This window comes from Peromyscus eremicus, chromosome 2 (genome assembly GCF_949786415.1).
Source record: "Peromyscus eremicus chromosome 2, PerEre_H2_v1, whole genome shotgun sequence".
Classification (NCBI taxonomy): Eukaryota; Metazoa; Chordata; class Mammalia; order Rodentia; family Cricetidae; genus Peromyscus; species Peromyscus eremicus.
Genome location: NC_081417.1, coordinates 133,478,268 through 133,497,996, shown reverse-complemented (window position 1 = coordinate 133,497,996; position 19,729 = coordinate 133,478,268). Strand labels below are relative to the sequence as shown.

The window sequence follows — 19,729 nt, the reverse complement described above, 5'->3', positions numbered from 1 at the left end:
GACATCACCCACACAAACTGGCCCAGGAGATAAAACTAAAACTAGTTTTACCGGCTTTTCAAAGGCCTCCCACCCGCTCTCAGCCATGCTATCCCTTCTCCAGGAGCGCCGTGTGCGGTTGTACAGCAGTGTGTTTAATAAACTCTCAACTGCCGGTTTCTCTTTTTTTGCAAATTCATTAACAGCCCAAGTGGCACTGTCGTCAACTCAATGGACAGTCAGAGATAACCTTGAACCTAGATCACAGCCCGAGATAGGCAAAGTTTTGCAGCTTGGAAATTACACCCACGTTGTTCCACTTCAAGCCCCCCTCCCCGCAAACATCCACCACCTCCTTAAGGGAAGAGCCAGCCCTTTGAGGTCCTAGACAGGGAAAGAGGACCTCCTAATGTCCATCCCAACTCGTTATCCTTTTCCTCCCTCTTCCCTGAGCGCAAAACCAAAGTTCTGTTTTCCAGCTAGCTGGGCAAAAGCCGCTTCCAACTTGGACTAACTTTCTGGATGCCGCCTTTCCAGTTTTTGCCCTGGTCAGTCTCTCCCATCTCACCATCTCTCAGGTTATCTTCGAATGGGTTCAGTTTTGTTTTCTATGTTGACTAACCTTACACAGATAAGTCAAAATGAGGCACTGAGGAAGGCTAATCCTGTCGGACTGGCGACTTTTAAGAGGAACGTGGGTCCTAGAGACACCAGGCGCTTCCCCCAGCGGCAGGCACACAGGAGACACCCCGTGAGAATATGGGAAGAAAGGGGCCCTAGCCTCCAAGACCGTGAGAAAACACATTCTATTGTTTAAGTCACCCGGTGTGCGGTGTTTTTTTAAGGCAGCCTTAGCAACCTGATGCATGCCTTTAGGGACATTAAAAATACATACCCCGGATTTTTTTTTTTTTAAGTTTATTGTTTTCTAGGCCCCTGTTGCCATTTGAGTTGTCGTCTATTTACTTTTCTACTTATCGATTTGACCAGAATGAGGTTAGGAGAAGGCAGGAACTGCTTGCTATTTAAGGCTGCATCCTGAAGCCCGAAGAAGAATGAAAGAATGACGGAGAAGCGGCTTCCCCAGGAAGACCAGCCGGGCTACCCGGGCCCCGGAGACCCTGAGCAGGCGCCGGTGGCTCCGCTGGGCACCGCCCCTGGCTCTAACAGTCACCGGCGGCTTCCGGCTTCCGGGATCTGCGTCGCGAGGCAGCCGGGAGGGCGGAGCCACGGGCAGGGCGCCGGCGCGGGCGGCGTGGGGTGGGCGGGTCCCGGGTGGAGGCGCCGGGCCCGCGCAGGGGCCTTAGGGGCGGGGTGAGACGGCTGCACTCCGGCATCTGGACCGCAGCGGCGCCGGGCGTCCCCGGCTGGAGCAGGAGATGCTCGGGTAGGACGGCCCTCCGCGCCGAGCCTCGCTCCCGGGTGCAGCGGGGGAGAAGCGGGAGAAGCCGGTGTCCAGTCCCGAGGCCGACGGTACCCTGCGTCCCCACGGATGCCTCGGTGCGCGCTGGGCGCCGCGGTGTGAGCGTGGAAGGCTGGCGGGAACGGATCCGCGCCGCCCGGGGCTGCTCCAGATCTCCTCCCGTGAGTAGGCAGCCCTGCTGCGGGACTGAGGGCTGGTCGGGGTGACTGGCTAGCTGCGAGGTTCCGAGGATGGGTTCCAGCAAGCTTCTGTGACTGTCAGCTGCTTCGGAAGGAACAGCTGAAAGTTTCTGCACTTAGTAACGAGACTTTTTACGCATTGGGGCTGTTTCTACCAGCTCCGGTCTCTTTGGACACTCAGTCATTCACCTTTCCCTCCCCTCCCCCAGACTTCAAAGAGCTGCCCAACCCCCGGGCGATGAGGAGAGCTGCTTTTGGGCTCTCAGATCCCCTGGACCGGGTCCCCAGTATCAGCAACTATTCGTCGCTGAATGGGCGATGCAGATGATGGGTTTGGGTTGTTTCCAAATTTGCTGCTACGGTCAGTTCTGCAGTGGTTCTGGTTGTACTTGACATACCGTATTTTTTTCCATTTGAGTTCCATGGGAGCACGTACCCCTCTGTCAGTTTTAATTATTTCTGAAAGGAGGATTCATTTCTCCGGCTGCTGGGCATCTTGGGTGCGTGATGATGTCGGTTGCTGTTTGCTCGTGCCAAAATGCAGCTGTGTGGGTTGTTTTATCAACTGAGATACTCAAGCTGAACTTTTTTTTTTTTTTTTTTTGGTTTTTCGAGACAGGGTTTCTCTGCGTAGTTTTAGTGCCTGTCCTGGATCTCGCTCTGTAGACCAAGCTAGCCTCGAACTCATAGAGATCCACCTGGCTCTACCTCCGGAGTGCTGGAATTAAAGGCGTGCGCCACCACTGCCCAGCCGAGATACTCAAGCTGAACTTTAAGTTCAGATTTCTAATTGTTTATTAAAAAATAACTTTAAAAGATGATGCCATGGGGCTGGCGAAGATGGCTCAGCCAGTAAGGGCTTTTGCAGCCAAGTCTAATGCCCTGAGTTCAATCCTGGTGGAAACAGAGAATCGACTCAAAAGTTGTTGTGTGGCCTCCCCACGCCCCCCCCCCATAAATAAGCACATGTAAATTTTTAAAAATTAAGATAATGCTATTGTACAGCTTTAAAATGAAAAGATTTTAATTATTAACAGCGTTTGCTGAAGACGTAACATTGTCTCAGCACTGCATTCCTGTGCAGTACAGTTACCATCCTCATTTTAGAGACCGGGAAACAGAAGCCCAGACTTGAAATGTTTAGAGCTTTATGTACAGGTCTCAGGGTTCTGACATCAAAGATTCTTTCTTGACTCCAAATATGTAAGCAGGCAGAAGGAGCATGCAACTTACCAGGTAGGAAGTCAGGTCAGAGTGTGTGGACATTTGTACATTTTGGGGTGCTTGTCTCTGTATCTGTGTGTTTGGAGTTGACGGGTACTTCTATATCCAGGACACTGTTATTTCAATATCGATGCCAAATCTTATAGGCCTTTTTGCAGTTATAAATACATTTCTGGACTTCTGGCTGTGTGATGGATGCTCTGGATCATGTCTTTCTTTTCTTTTTTTTTCTCTTTTTTTTTTTTGGTTTTTCGAGTCAGGATCCTGGAACTCACTCTGTAGACCAGGCTATCCTCGAACTCACAGAGTTCTGGGTTTAAAGACATGTGCCACCACCACCCGGCTGGATTGCTCCTTTCTTGTCTTTTGTTCCTCAAGTGTGGATTAGTGGGATGGCTCAGTAGGGAAGGGCGCCCTCCACACCTTACAACCTGAGTCCAAACCCTGTGCCCCACGTGGTGGAAGGAGAAAATGGACTCCCATAAGTTGTCCTGTGACCTCCACTGGGCACCACGGCACAAACACACAGACAGATAAATGAATAAATAAAGTTTTTAGCCGGGCAGTGATGGCGCACACCTTTAGTCCCAGCACTCAGGAGGGAGAGGCAGGTGGATCTCTGTGAGTTCGAGGACAGCCTGGCCTATAAAATGAGTTCTAGGACAGCCAGGGCCACACAAAGAAACCTTGTCTCCAAAAAAAGAAAAGAAGGGAGGGAGGGAGAGAGGGAGAGAGGGAGAGGGAGAGAGGGAGAGAGGGAGAGAGGGAGGGAGGGAGAGAGAGAGAGAGAGAGAGAGAGAGAGAGAGCAAAGGTCTCAAACCAGCTCACAGGACTGTCTCCCAAAGAAACATCGTCTGCTTCCAGAGTTCTTCGGGTCACACTGGTCTCTGATGTTTCAGGGTCTCAACAAACTTTGGTGGGTAGAAGCTTACGATCTGAGGAGGACCCTACACCTGGGAAGCCTGTCATCAAAAGTTCCAGCAGTTTCCCCACCAGAAGCTGCCACCCCCAGTTAGGTGGGCACCATCATGCCTCAGCAGCTCCTAATCACCCTATCCACTGAGGCCAGCACCTGGGTGAAGTTGAACCATCCTGGGAAGACCAAGGAGGGGCTGCCCCTGTGGGAAGATGTGACAAAAATGTTTGAAGGAGAAGGTGAGAACAGCCTGAAAGTGGGAGAAGCGGTGGTCTTTTGGGGATAAGTTAGGGATAAGAAGGTCTATGTGGGGTGCATGTTTGATTTGGGGGTCGGGATATTTGTGAAGGAAGTGCTGGGCTCCTGGTGACTTTTACTATGCACCACTTACATTTCCCATCCCCAGATGCGATATACAACAGGAAGATGGGCTGGCCACAGAATACCACCCCACTCCCACCACACCCCCTGCCTACCCCCCGCCACCAGGTTCCTGAGTATGGGAATCTGACTCAGAACCGGAGAATCAAAAACTCTGTCCCCTGAATCTCAGGTTTTCTGCAAAGCTCCTGGGCATCTAGACTCTAGTCACTGTCTTTGACAAGTATTAATTTTTTTGTCATTGTCTTCCTCTGAGTGGCAGAATCGAAATGTCTGAGTGTTTTCATTTCTCCTAAGTTGTCAATTCCTTTTTGTTGTTATTGTTTTTAAGATTTATTTATTATAGTGTTCTGTCTGCATATATACCTGTTGCCAGAAGAGGGCACCAGATCTCATTATAGATGGTTGTGAGCCACCATGTAGTTGCTGGGAATTGAACTCAGGACCTCTGGCAAAGCAGCCAGTGCTCTTTTAACTGCTGAGCCATCTCTCCAGCCCGACTGTCAATTCCTTTAAGACCTGCCCAAGTCTTAGTCTGTTCGAAAGTAGATAGCTGGGGAGAGGAGTAAGTGTTTCATGTGATCTCTTCATTCACATCCATAATGCTTTGTATTCAGCCAAGTGTTTTGTTTTGTTGTTGTTTTTTATGTTCTAGCTGAGGGGCTTTGACTAAGCATCTTAACAGATGGAAGAAAAAAGAATAATTACCTCTCTTTGTTGTTGGTAATGGTGTTTTGTCTGTGTCTCATGTGTAGCCCAGCCTGACCTCCAACTTGCTATGTAGCAGAGGCTGGCCTTGAACTCTTTACCCTCCTGCTTCCACCTCCTGATTGCAGGGATTAGAGGTGGGTGCCACCATGCCTGGCATGAATAATTATCTTGAATGCTTATTATTCATTGATGAGGTAGACACATAGAGATAAAAACAGTAGCAGATAGCCTTAAAAGAGTTCTTTGGCATACAATGGGCAGAAAGCCATCCTATGATTGCATGTACTAAGGCATTTCCCCAAGGCAAATACCACTGAATCAGGTCTAGAAGAGTGTCTTAGTTTTTTGTGTGCGTGCGTGTTTTTTTTTTTTAATTGGAGAAAGGATAGAAAAATTTGTACCTTAAGGAGTGGGTCACAGAGTGAACCGTAGAGTGGGGAATGCTCAGCCTAATCAAAGGTTAAGAATGTGGTGCCAAGCTGAGTGGGTGGCTGAGGCCAGCCTGAGTGACAGAGTGAGACCCTGTCTAAAAAGAAGAGCAAGCCCGGAGTGGTGTGGAAAGCTTAAGTCCCAGTGCTGAGGCTGAGGCAGGCAGGTCTCACAAGTTCCAGGCCAGCCAAGGCTCCATGTGCTTTGTGAGTGTATGGGGAAGGAGCCCCTGCCAGTGGGGCTGGGGGCAGTTTTTCTGTTTGGTGATCTGGGAAGGCACACACCTCGTGGTTTTTCTCCTTCTGCAGCTCCGATATCCCATGGTACTGATGATGGGAGCCAACGAGAATGTTTATCGGATGGCGTGAGCCCCAGCGTCCCTGCGGCGGAATCCCAGGTGTGGTGGAGTTTCCTGTCATTTTCCTCACATTCCTTCTTAGACTTTAGGGGTGTAAACTGTCTTTCTGAGAAGTGGAAGTAGGGTAAGACCAATAACTCAATCTGGGGAGTTCCATACAAGTTCCTTACATATAAATAATTAGAGTTCTGTGGTGGCAGCGTCCATTTTTATAGTGACTTCGTCAGAAATGAACATTGTCCTAATTTCAGGGTAGAAAGCAAAGAGAGCGATACTGTTCCACCCCAGCTCCAAACCGACAGAAACCGTCTAAGATAAACATCAGTGAAAGAACCAAAGTGCTGGAGAGAGGGCTCCATGGCTGGGAGTGCTTGCTGCACACTGGTGAAGACCTGAGTTCCGATCCCAGCCTCGGCATAACAGTCTGGGTGTGCTTGTAACCCCAGTGCTGAGGGCGATAGATAAGATAGAGATAAGAGGATCTCTGGGGCTTGCTGTTTGCCAGACTCACTGAAGAAACCAAGCCTCAGATTCAGAGAGAAACTCTGCCTCAGCGGAATAAGGCGGAGAGTGACATGATAGAGGATATGCAGTGCCCTCCTCATGTTCCACCTCTGCAGACACAGGTGTCTTGTATAATATTAGAGGGACCAGCCTTAATATTATACATCCCAGGGGCTCAGGAGAGAGAACTACTAATGGCGAGGACTATTTTCAGGAAATAGAATCTCAGCACACCGAGCTCTATAGTCCACTTGCTTTAATTCCTCTGGCATAACATCCTATATACACAGCTTCAGTTCTCTTCTCATGTCTAGCTCCTTTCTTGCCTGATTTCTCTCTATACTTATCTATTGCTCCCTCTAAGTTCTATCTTAATTCTCTCGTCTTAATTCTGCCTCAACTAGGTCCTTTTCAGCTTGTTCTTACCCAGCTAGTTCTTCCCCATCTGACTCTTCCTCATCTTCCATCTCGTTCCTCTAGTCCTCTCTTCTAGCCCTTCAATCTAGTTCTTCCCCATCTCAGTTTGTTCCTCTCAAGTTCTTACCCATCTAGTTCTTCCATTCTCTTTTCTCCGTCCTCGGGCCCTGGAAGTCCTGGTATATAAAGCCAGGCTTCCAGGGTCAAATGGAGGAGTGATAAGAATCACATTGAGGGGCAATAACCGTTAATTATCATTTGCAACCCCAAAGGGAAGTGACGAATGGGGAAATGAATTAACTAAGGGCAAAATTCGGGTAATATCTAAGAAGAGGGAATCTTATGTGCTCAACTATAGTCTTAAACGTGATTAGTAGAAAATGTTAAGAATCTATAACTTGCTAGGTCAATGGGAGAAAATAAAACTGTCTTCTTTTTTCCTGTGGCTCCTATCTTTCCAAGCTATCTGCCGTTTTTTCTGCAGGGTGGGGGAAAGTGTGCTCAGTTGCTAGGCAACCTGTGTACGGCTAGATGCCTCTGGTGATAGTTAAAGGGAGATCTGGAACTAGAGGTAAGGTTTGGGAAAGGAGGAAGTAAAGCTTAATTGGCACATCTGCCAAGCCTTCTCAAACAGGTAGCCTGGATGCTTAAGTCTGTTCTTAGAGAGTACAGAGGATTCTCTGATAAGGTACTTTCCTCTATCTGGGGATGGACGCGGCCGGATGCTGCCAATGATGATAATTACCAGGAGGCTTGAACTGGGGTTCTGGCTGAGCATAGCTGTCAGTGCAGAAGGTTATCCAAATATTCCTAGAAGTGGTTAGGTAAGGAGTTAGAGGTCTATAAAGTTAGTAAGGCTGTAAGAAAGGAGGGTCCGAACTAAATTGTGTAAAACTATTACTTAACGTCCACCTGACCTAAGCGTCCACCTGACCTAAGCGGTGTCTCTTTGTGGAATTTACCTTAAATCAGGAAACTTTCATGTAGACTGTTATTACTGCTAGTCCTTGAAAGTGGCCAAGGGAGATATCAGATTCCAGAGGAAGCCTTTCCTGAGGCTGTTCTCCAAATACCTGGAATGTGTATATCCAGAGAGTGATCAGTCCACACTGTTAGTCCTTCTTAGGGAAAAGTCAATTGGGAAAACTATGAAGGCACACATGATTTTCATAACAGAAGACAGCTGATGTATAACAAGACAAGTAACACCAAAAGCTCCTTGGAATTTGGCTTCCTCTGGAGGAAATCCTTGATCCCTCCAGGTAGTGACTTTGCCATAACCAGCTGAGTTCTTATGGTACATTCCTGCAGCCCACAGCACAGGTACACACACCTGCACATGTGTACATATGCTACACACACATACATGCACAACAGATTGGAAAAGCAGTTTCTAACATAAATCATAACCATCAAATGTGTAAGCGAGAAGTACATTACAAGGTTCCTAGTGATCTGTGTGCATGACTGTGACCATTGGTATAGTATTAAAAACAGCCACATGAGAGGTGAATAGAGAAAAAAGTGGCCAGGCCACATAGACCACACCTTTCTCAGGTGAATAGGAAACAAAAGAATCCAGAACCATTTGGGGAATTGTGTCAGAAGTAGGTCATCACTGCCTGATAGAAGTTTTGTTGGGACAGAAGGAAATTCTGGAATAGTCATAAAGAAATACTTACAGGGCCTGGAGAGGTGGCTCAGTGGTGAAGAGCACTTGCTGCTCTTACAGAGGACTCAGGTTGATTCCCAGCTCCAGTTGGATCCAACACCTCTGGCCTCATGGGCATCTGCATGTACATGGTGTACATACATACACTCAGGTACACACATACACATGCAGTAGAGAAATAAATCTTTAAAAAAAACAAACAAATATTTACTAGGAGATTTTTGGAGGCCTGGAGAGATGGCTCAGTGATTAAAAACATGCACTGCTCTTGCAGAGGACCTGAGTTTGATCCTAACATCCATGTTGGGTGCCTCAAAATTGCCTATAAGCTGGGCATGGTGGTACATGCCTTTAAGAGGCAGATGGATCTTTGACTTCAAGGCCAGCCTGGTCTACAGAGCAAGTTCCAGGACAGCCAGGGCTATACAGAGAAACCCTGTCTCAAACAACAACAACAAAAAAAATTTTTTAAAGAGATTTTTTTGGAAACAGAAGCATTTTCAGTGAAAATAATATGAGATGCAAAATTCAGTGGCTTGGGGCTTGTTTTTGTCTTGTGTGTGTGTTTTTTTCTTTTTGTCTGTCTTTAGTTCTGACAGTTTTATTATTAATTAGTAGTATTATTTAGAAGAAAATAGGTTCTATTGAAATTTGGGCTTGAGGAAAACCACTTATGCTTCCTTTGAAGTTTCTCCCGTCTGAAACAAACACTTTGGACTGTCTTTATCGTTGTTGTATTTTGAGACAGGGTCTGTCTATGTAGCACTGGCTGTCCTGGAACTCACTCTGTAGGCCAGGCTGGCCTCAAACTCACAGAAATCGCCTGCCTCTGCCTCCTGAGTGCTGGCATTAAAGGTGTGCACAACCCTGCCTGGCCTTGGGCTCTCTCCTTAAACAGACCTTCTTAGCATTACGCAATAGCCATCCAATTACAGCCATCCCACCCTGAACCTACTCAGTCTTATCTGAAGTGTGCTTCTTTTTAAAGCAGGGTTCTCAACCTTCCTAATGCTGTGACCCTTTAATATATTTCCTTATGTTGTGATGATCCCCAGCCATAAAATAATTTTTTGTTGCTACTTCACAACTGTGGTTTTGCTACTGTTATGAATCGTAATGTGAGTATCTGGTATGCGACCCACAGGTTGAGAGGCCCCTATTTTAAAGTCTAGCAGGGCGCCTTTGCCTGCAGCCCACTTTAACTTGGCTCTCAGTTTTTCCACTTTGTTTGCACAGAGCCCTTTCCTGCCTTCCCTTTGAGCCTGTCTCCAGTCTGACCTTACGTAGCCGGTGTGTGCTGGTTTAGTCCGCTCACACATGGGTGTTGATGTGGTGGCTTCTTTCTCTTCCTGTTTGTATTTGTTCCTTTGTTCATCGTCTACACCTTCTTTGGGATTGAATACTTTTCAGGGTTCCATTTTGGTTTTACAATGAGTTTTGGCTACTTTTTAAAAGTCCTGTGGTGGTGCAGTCCTGTGAATCCAGCTCCCCGACCTTGTCTCTGTCAGTTCAGTCTACCTTAAGTGACAGTGACATTTGCTGCTCTGGCAAAAGACCTGGGTTCAGTTCCCAGCACCCACACGTGGCTCCTAACCATCTGTATGTAACTCCAGTTCCTGGGATCCAGTGCCCTCTTCTAACCTAGTGCACCAGGCACACATGTGGTCCACATGCATGCATGTAGGAAAGACTCATACACATATATAAACCTTAAACAAAAACAAACCAACAGGCGACTTTGAGATTCCATCTCACTGAAGTCAGAATGGCTCTCATCAAGAAAAGAGGCAACAAATGCTGGTGAGGATGTAGGGAGAAGGAACCCTTATTCACTGCTTGTGAACACAGCCATTATGGAAGTCATTATGGAGTTTTCTCAAAAAAATTCAAATAAGTCTTCCATATGATTGCATTATACCACTCCTGGGCACATACCAGATGGCTCTGTATTCTACCACCAAGACACTCTGCACATCCATACTTACTGCTGTACTATTCACAGTAGCAAGAAAATGGAACCAGCCTCGCTGCCCATCAGCCTGTAGATTGCTGTGGGATGTCTCTCTGTACACTGTGAATATATGTTGCTCTGATTGGTCGATAAATAAAGCTGCATTGGCCTATGGCAGGGCAGGATGGAAGGTGGGAAAATCCTAGAGAGATAATGAAAGGAGAAAGGAGAGAAAGGAGACACCAAACCACCATCCAAGAAGCAACATGGAATGGGACGCAGGTAAAGCCACGGAACACGTGGTGATACATAGATGATACATAGAAGCGGGTTAATTTAAGATGAAAGAGCTAGCTAGCAAGATGCCTGCCTTAACCCACACAGTTGGTAATTAATTTAAGCCTCTGAGTAATTATTTTATAAGTGGCTGCAGGACCTCGCGGCCAGGTGGGACCGGAGAAACTTAATGCTGCATTTCATGGCAAATGCAGATGTGGTGTGCACACAATAGAACTTTATCAAGCTGTAAAGAAAAATGAAGTCGTGACATTTTCAGGACAGTGGATGGATCTGGGAATTGTATAAAGTCAGGGGAGCAGGCTCAGAAAGACAAATACCACATGGTCTCTCCTGGGTGGATCCTAACGAAGAATGTCTGCGTGTCTGTGTGTGGGTGGGGAAGTGTGGGAAGCCGTAGGAGATGAGAGGGACAAAGGTGTTGAAGTGGGAGGGGGCAGCGACGCTGGGTGGGAAGGAGGCTGTGGGTGGGCATGGAAGGGAGCAGGCGGGCTTCAGGGGCACCAGGCCGAAGAAGGTTGGGGAGCCAAGGAAAACAAATTTTGTTTTAAAATGCCACAAGGAAACCTAACACTGTGTATGCTAATTTAAACTTTTTTCAAGAAAAACGAACAAATGCGTAGGTGTTAGGGACACTGAGTGTGAAGGCACCTCCTTCCCCGCCCGCCCGCCCGCCCGCCCGCCTCCTGTTCTCCCCTGTCCCAAAGCTGCCTCCATCCATGCTGTTCTTGGTCCTCAGACAGATGTTCAGTCTGAGGCCTTTGGGACCATTCTAGAATCTTCTTCCCTCAGATTCTCACATGACCCTCCCCCACTGAATCTGCCTCCGGCCAAACAGTACCTTCACTACTTTCACAGCGCCCCAAAGAGACAGTCACCTCGACTCTCACTGGCTTTCTCACTTTTTCATGTTTTTTTTTTTTCTGTCCTGTATCCTTAGTCATTTATAGCAGTGGTCTCTAGACAGACCCAGCAGCTACTCTTGGCGAAACTGGTGTGGAACCCCTCTGAACTTAGAATACTGCCAGAGCTCCTGAGGCTGTCTGGGGTGGACTGGCTCACACTGACTGTTTGACATTCTAGGAAGCGTTGACTTTCAAGGACATAGCTGTGGACTTCTCCCAGGAGGAGTGGGGACAACTGGCTCCTGCCTGCCGGGATTTGTATCGGGAGGTGATGCTGGAGAACTACAGAAACCTGGTGTCAGTGGGTGAGGACCAACCAGCCGTTCTGATTTCGTCTCTGCTGCTGTGATTAAAAAAAGCAACTCCGGGAAGAGAAGGTTTATTCGTCTCATGATTTTAGTTCCAGTCCATTACTTTGGAGAAGTTGAGGCAAGAACTTAAGCATCACATCTACCGTAAAGAGCAAAGGCTGGAATACGTCTTTGCTTGCTTGCTGTCAGCCAGCTTTCTCTACTCTCGCGTAGTCCAAAGCCCCAGACTGGGGAATGGTGCCACCCACGGTGGACTGAGGTCTTCTCTCATTAATTATGACAGCTTTCCACACCAACTTGATCTAGACAGTTCTTCAATTAAGAATCTTCTCAGAAAATCCACAAAGAATCAATAAAAAAAGCTAAAAAATTATACATAATAAAAGAATCTTCTTAGGTGATTAAAGGTTGTGTCAAGTTGAAAATTAAAAATTAACCATCATGCCAGCTTTCCTCCACAAACCTGCCCGTTATGAGAGCCATTGTTGGTAAAACTGTTGATCTCAGGGGTTCACTGGGTTTTGACTGTGGGTTCTGTGTTAGAGATGTCTTGTTCCTTTGAAGACCACGTCAGGGCGTATCTGATGACTTCTTTAAGGGACAACTTTATTTGGTAGAGCTAGGAAAGAAAGATGTAGCCCTGTTGGTTATCAGAACCCTGAATAGCCAAAAGCTGGACCAAAACTCTGGGGCCAAAACTCTGGGGCGGTTCCTAAACAGCAGCATCAACATTCATAGTTCTTCTTTAACTCTCTGAGCAGGATATCGACTCTCCAAGCCTCGTGTGATTTCCCAGTTGGAGAAAGGAGAAGGACCATGGATGGCAGAGAGTCAAGGCCCAGAGGATCCCATTTTCGGTGAGACCAGGGTAGATGAGCCCTGTGGGGTAGGGATGCTAGAGTGCTGGGGTCGTCCTAAGCTGTGGGGAAGGCTCAGGGCGCTGGCAGGGCCTGCACTAGGTCTCACTCCATCCCTCTCCCATTGCTCCTTTCCTTCCCAAGCCTTGGCGAGTCTCCGCAATTAGAACGGAGAGAAGTCTTGTCCTCATTAGAGTTAAGTCGGATCCCCTCACAGGACCGGAAGGTTGGCTGACATGAAACATCTTATAGACGTTTGCTCTCTCTCTGAAACGGGTCTTTTTTCAGTGCCAATCACATTGCACAGATCCTTTTCTCTTTTGCTTTTATTTCTCCTTTTCCCACTATAATTTTATAGTTTTCATTCTCCTTTTAACTCGTATATAATTTTCCTCATAACAACTTCATAAAAAAGTCCTACAAGAGGGTTGGCAAGACAGCTCGACACATGGAGGTCCTTGCTGCCATGACTAAAGCCCTGAGTGTGACCCCTGGAGCCCACAATGTGACAGGAGAGAACTGACTTCCTCAAAGTTATCCTCTGACCTCTGTCCACGTGTGCTGGGATATGTGTGCACACACAGACATGTAATTTAAATAATTAAAAGCTTTTCTCTCACAAATAATCAGGAAAGTTAAAAGAAATGAGGCAGTAATGTTAAAGTGTTGGCAAAAATGCTGAGTTCTGAGAACGCTCAAGCTAACTGGACTGCAAACAGGGAAACTGACTGAAAGGAGGTTTGGTGTGCCTAGTCAGATGAAGGGGCGTCTGGCCCATGACCCAGCCACGCTGCGTCAACCTGCTGTTTTAGAGGTATCCCTTGCCTGTGTGCACAAACAGATATGGATATGTGCATGTCGATCACAGCGTTTGTGTAACCTCTAGTGTGGCATTTAGGAGGTAGTAAGTAGCAGAAGGGTCAGGAATTCAAAGCCAGCCTGGTTTACATGAGACTCTGCCTCAAAAAAGAAAAAGGCTCAGGATTTTCTCCATGAAGGTCTTACACGTATTACATATCCTGTGTCAGATTTGTCATGAAATCCTGCACTCGCTACTATAGAGGATAGATTTTTTAGAATTATATTTTGTTTATTGCCGCTAAGTAGTAACACTTTACTTTGAACATTTCTATTTTGACATATTTTTAAACTTTTATTCATTGTTTTCAGGCATTTTGATACAGTATATTATTACTATGTAGCCCAGGCTGGCCTCAAACTCAAGGTGATCCTCCTGCCTCAGCTTGCTGAACATTGAGATTACAGGCTAGAGCCATCACACCCTGCTTGTTTTACCCTGTTATAAATCATAATGGCTTGTACATCCTCCTGGGTTTTATCATCCATAACTGATCATGCTGAGACTAACACAGGCTATGGGGGCAGGAGACTGCCTGCCCACGCCAGGACCACTAAGCAAGCAACAAGAAGAAAAAGAGGAAGGCTGCTGTGGTTTTGGTTTTCAGCCTGTTTCTTGATGGACTCTTAAAAGTGACCTTGTAGAGCTCTGGCTTTGAAATGGGGAGCATTAGCCAGTAACTGTGGTACAGGAGGGCAGGCCCTAAAGTCACACTCCTCTGTGTAGGAGGAGTGAGGCCAGCCTGGGATACTTGAGACCCTGTCTTAAAAAAGCAAAACCTCAAATAAACAAGTATTTATTTAATTTTTAATTCAGTGCAATAGCAAAATTCCAAATCCAAAGTTCAGTCTTCCTTTCTCTCCCTCAGCTTTGGATGGGGTGCACAGATGGCTTCTTCCCATCATCCCCCTCCTATCCAGGACCAGAACCAAGGGCCTGCTAAACTCAAACTTCGTTATTGCCTCTGTGGTGGTGCACACCTTTAATCCCAGCATTTGGGGAGGCAGAGGCAGGTGGAACTCTGAGTTCGAGGCCAGCCTGGTCTACAGAGTGAGTTCCAGGATGTCCAGAGCTACACTGAGAAACTCTGTCTCGTAAAATCAAAAACCAAAACCAAAATAAAAATAAAAAAGAACTTACAGGAAATTATACCTTCCATGAATACAAACATGTCACCTGAAATATTAGTTAGTAATAGTGTAATGATTGCTAAGTAAGAAAACTAGCCAGAATTTAAAACTTTTTTATTGAGTTTGTTTTTTGACACTTTCATACATGTATTGTGTGCATTCTAATTATTATAATTAATCTCCCCATTGAGTCTCAAAAAATTAAATATAAAATTTAAAAACTAAAACAACTAGTCAGATTTTAAAGGTCATTTACCTCAGACATAGTAGCAGCAGCCATTCTGGGTTTCTTATAAGTTTCCTTTACATAAATGATATTTCACAGGTACATTAATAGCTGTAGGGGACAGAATATAGTCACTGCAGCTTTTAGTTAATGGTAGTGTAATGCTCTTGTGAGTGCCCTTATTTAAGATCCTAGGCTCTGAACTGGTGTCTGTGCTGCTGCTGGGGGTGTGTGGGACATCTTACTAATCCTTCTGAGACTGCTTGTGAAAAGCAGCTGTCAGTTTAAAGCCATCTCTATCCTAGAGGGCATAGTCCTTCGGTGTCATTCCTCAGTGTTACTAGAACACAGCTAAGCCACCCGTGTGATTTAGAGCTAGCAGTTGACAGGTAGAGGCAGGAGGAGCAGGCGTTCAGGGGCATCGTTGGCTGTGTGAGGCCCTGTCTCCAAAAAAAAAAAAAACCCTAAAAAAAAGAGACACTCAGAATTGAATGTTGCAAATTTTACAACATATAAAAACAGATGCAAACAACCTACTTACTGGTTTTTTGTTTTTGTTTTGTTTTGTTTGTTTGTTTGTTTGTTTGTAATTTACTGTTTATTTTTGAGATTGGGTCTCATGTAGCTCAAGCTGCTCTTGAACTTCTGATCTTCCTGCCTCCACTACTGGAGTGATGTGATTGCAGGCATATGCCATCTCATCTAGTTTATTCAGTGACCCAGGGTTTCATGTAAGCTAGGCAAGCGCTGCCAACGGAACAGCCCCATTTTCTATTTCTTAATTTCATTTCTTATTGTCTGGCCAGGCTGCATAACTATATCTTGTAAATGGACATTTCTTGTCCCCGACTGCCTGGTCCCAAATAAACACACAGAGGCTTATATGAATTGTAAATACTCAACTGTTAGCGTTGGCTTGTTGCTAGCTAACTCATACATTTAAATTAACCCACATTTCTATTTATGTTTTGCCATGTGGCAGTACCTTTATTAGCATGGCACATTCGTCTCCTGCTCCCTCTGCATCTGGCTGGTGACTCCTAACTCCGACCTTCTCCTTCCCATCATCCTTAGTTTGGTCGCCCTGCCTATACTTCCTGCCTGGCTACTGCCCAATCAGCGTTTTATTAAACCAGTTCCAGTGACAAATCTTTACAGTGTACAAGAGGATTATTCTACACCAATATCTAAATACAGTAAAAAACAAAAAACAAACAAACAAAAAAAAAAAACCTCATGCTTCTTTCTGTACTGTTATCTAAATCTCTATTCTGTAACACTTACAGGGGTTGGTTTTTTTGTTTGTTTGTTTGTTTTTTTAGCCTTTAATTTTTCGAGACAGTGTTTCTCTTTGTAACAGTCCCAGCTGTTCTGGAACTTGCTCTGTAGACCAGGCTGGCCTTGAACTCACAGAGATCGACTGCCTCTATTTCCCATGTGCTGGGATTAAAGGCGTGGGCCATCACTACCCAGCTAGTGGTTGCTTTTTAAAAGGATTTATTTATTTTATTTTTCTAGATTTATTTATTTATTATGTATACAGTGCTGTGTCTGCATGGCCAGAAGAGGGCATCAGATCTCATTACAGATGGTTGTGAGCTACCATGTGGTTGCTGGGAATTGAACTCAGAACCTCTGGAAGAGCAGCCAGTGCTCTTAACCTCTGAGCCATCTCTCCAGCCCTAGTGGTTGAGTTTTTTTCAAAGCATAATGAATGAGTTATCTGAATTCCTTTTTTTTTTTTTTCTTATCTTTCAGATGAGAAAAGTAAACCAGAAACCAAGGAGTCAGCTGCAGAGAATAACACTTCCCTCAAGTTCTCTCAAAGCACCGTGATGGAAAGGCTCATGGAGGAGGACACTGTTTGTTCTACATTGAGAAAAGCCTCCAGCTACGATGAGACATTAGAAAGGCACCAGGAAACCCATAGGAAAGGTGGGAGGCGAGTTGTTTTGACCCACAAAAAGGGACACGAAGAAGCGAACAAATTCGGGGAAAACCGTGAGGGTTCCAATGTTATTTTAGAGCAGAAGCACCATAAATACAACCCCGCTAGGAGGAGGAACAAATGTAAATTAGATTCAACTAACAGTCCAGTGAGCTGCATAGGAGCCAGGCTGTATGGGTGTAATATATGTGGAAAAATGTTCAAACAACCTATTCACCTTACAGAGCACATGCGAATTCACACTGGTGAGAAACCCTTCAGATGTAAGGAATGTGGACGGGCCTTTAGTCAGAGCGCATCTCTTACTACACACCAGAGAATCCACACTGGAGAGAAGCCCTTTGGATGTGAGGAGTGCGGCAAAGCCTTCAGGCATCGCTCATCGCTCAACCAGCATCATAGAATTCACACTGGAGAGAAACCGTTCGTCTGTGATAAATGTCAGAAAGCCTTCAGCCAGAACATCAGCTTGGTCCAACACTTGAGGACTCATTCTGGAGAGAAACCCTTTAGCTGCAATGAGTGTGGGAAAACTTTCCGACAGATTAGACACCTCAGTGAACACGTGAGAATTCACACTGGGGAGAAGCCCTATGCGTGCACTTCCTGCTGTAAAACGTTTAGTCATAGAGCATATCTCACACATCACCAGCGAATCCACACTGGTGAGAGACCCTACAAATGTAAGGAATGTGGGAAAGCCTTTAGGCAAAGGATACACCTTAGCAACCATAAAACTGTTCACACAGGAGTGAAAGCCTATGAATGCAACCGTTGTGGGAAAGCCTACAGGCACGATTCATCCTTTAAGAAACACCAGAGACATCACACCGGAGAAAAACCTTATGAATGTAATGAATGTGGAAAATCCTTCAGCTATAATTCCTCACTGAGCCGACACCATAAAATACACAGGAGGAACTCTTGTCAAGATAATGTATAAAAAATGATACAGGACATGAGAACAAAAGCAACTCTAAATTGGTGATTCTAAGCTTTAAAATTTCAGGACTCAGATAAATTTGAGAAGTTGATAATTATTAATAATGGCAACTTTTATTTTACCAATAGCGTAAATAAATGCTACTATTGTTTACTACTGTCTGACACGTTTGCAAAATGATAAATTCAGCATTATGAAAAATTCACAATTTTTTTTTCTCATTTCTGGTAGATTAATAAATTATTTCTTTATGGATTCAGTTTGGGAACTACTGTTTCAAACCTGGGCTGGGGAAATGGCTCAGCAGGTAAAGGCACTTGCCCCTAAGCATGGTAACCTACCTGATTTTGACCTTGGGCTCCACAACCATGCTCCGATCTCCATGTGTGCTAGGCACACACACTAATTTTAAAACATTACCCCTGTCCTTTTACTAGAGTCACAGTTTTGACTGTCTTTTCTCCAAGCTTCTTATACCAGCTGCTTAAACACCTGTGCTCTTTTGAAAAATTTATTGATTTACAATACTGAATTAAATCTAGGACATCATGCATGATTGGCAAGTGCTACCACTAAGCAGCAGCATCAACTTTTTCCCCCATTTTTTGAGACAGTCTTTCTTCCCCAAGGCTGACCTCAAACTTATTATGTAGTCAAGAATGGTCTTGAACTTATGACCCCTCTTGTCTCTCATGGTCAGGAATTACAAACGTGGGCTACCACACTTTGTTTATGCAGTCCTGGGGACTGATCTCAGAGCTTTGTATGCCTGACAATCACCCTACCAACTAAGGTACATCTCAGTACTTTAGCTTTTTTTTTTTTTCTTGTTTTAAAGTTTTGGGACTAGACTCACTGAGTTGCCCAGGCTGGCCCCAAACTCATGGTGCTTCTACCTTAGCATTCTGCATAGCTGAGATTATAGGTTTATGCCATGAGGTTCAACTCAAACCCTGCTGAGTATAGCCAGTTTTCCCCCAGAGGTCTTAAGTTTGCAGAGATGTCCAAACTTGACATTGCAACATGAAATTCACACTCAAAGAACTCTGCAGTTGGGGGCTGGAGAGATGGTTCAGCCATTCAGAGTTTATGCTGCTACTGCGAGGACCCACATTTGGCTTCCAGCATTCACCTTGGGCCTCTCACAACTCCATGTAACTCCAATTCCAGGGTTCTCTAACACCTCTAGCCTTTGTCAGTAACCCATTTAAATTTACAAACCCAGACTCAGATATGCACACACACACACAGGTAATTTTAAAAAGTTTTAACCTTGAAATTGAGCTTAGAAGATCTCAAAGTAACTACAGTTTTGTGTTGAGCTTAAATCTTAACTCTCCTGGAGTGAGTGTAGCCCCTAAGCTGCCCCTTGCCTTGGTCTGTGGCCAGTACCTGCTTGATTACGGTTTACCACATAGAGTCACTCCTGCTGATACAGGTATGTTTTCCCTATGACTCTTAGCATTCTCTTCTGTGGCCATACACTTGGTCTAATTGGTCTTATTGCCATTTTACACTTCAATTACATCTCCATCCTAGAAGTCTCCTGAGCTCCAAAATATGTTCAGTGTGGATATTGATTATTCCACAATTGCTTCAAACTCAACATGTTGGAACCTTTTACTATCTTTTCAGTAAAGTCTGTATTCCTTAACTCAGAAAGTTGTACCACCATTGATCCAACTCTTCAGCTGAAACTTGTTCTCAGCCATAGAACTATGGTACTATTGGTACTATTTCCACCCAAACACATTTTGACTTTGCCATAAAGATTTTGTGGTCCCCAAATACCCAGTCAGTCATATTACTGGATTTTCTTGGGGACCTTATGCTGAGCTCTGGTAGCATTATCAGGCTAAGCTTGGCCACTAACCTTCCGTATCCCCTTAAAGAAAGAAGCAGAGAAGCCAGGTGGTGGTGGCGCATGCCTTTTAATCCCAGCACTTGGGAGGCAGAGGCAGGTGGATCTCTGTGAGTTCGAGGCCAGCCTGGTCTACAGAGTGAGTTCCAGGACAGCCAGGGCTGTTACACAGAAAAAAACCAAAGAGGGAGGGGGCATGCATTGAGACCACTTTGGAAAGAGGAACAGAGGTCTAATGATTCCCAAG

The 19,729-nt window shown here is 45.4% G+C and overlaps 1 protein-coding gene across 1 annotated transcript; it reads left to right on the top strand.

Annotated features, from left to right (window-relative positions):
- Positions 1 to 1,324: 1,324 nt before the first annotated feature.
- On the top strand, positions 1,325 to 17,774 carry LOC131903990 (zinc finger protein 69 homolog). The gene is made up of 6 exons (XM_059254890.1): positions 1,325 to 1,563; positions 3,706 to 3,961; positions 5,552 to 5,640; positions 11,526 to 11,652; positions 12,420 to 12,515; positions 16,489 to 17,774. Exons 2-6 carry the CDS (start codon positions 3,835 to 3,837, stop codon positions 17,619 to 17,621), a joined length of 1,572 nt encoding a protein of 523 aa, XP_059110873.1. The 5' UTR covers positions 1,325 to 1,563; positions 3,706 to 3,834; the 3' UTR covers positions 17,622 to 17,774.
- The last annotated feature ends 1,955 nt before the right edge of the window (positions 17,775 to 19,729 follow it).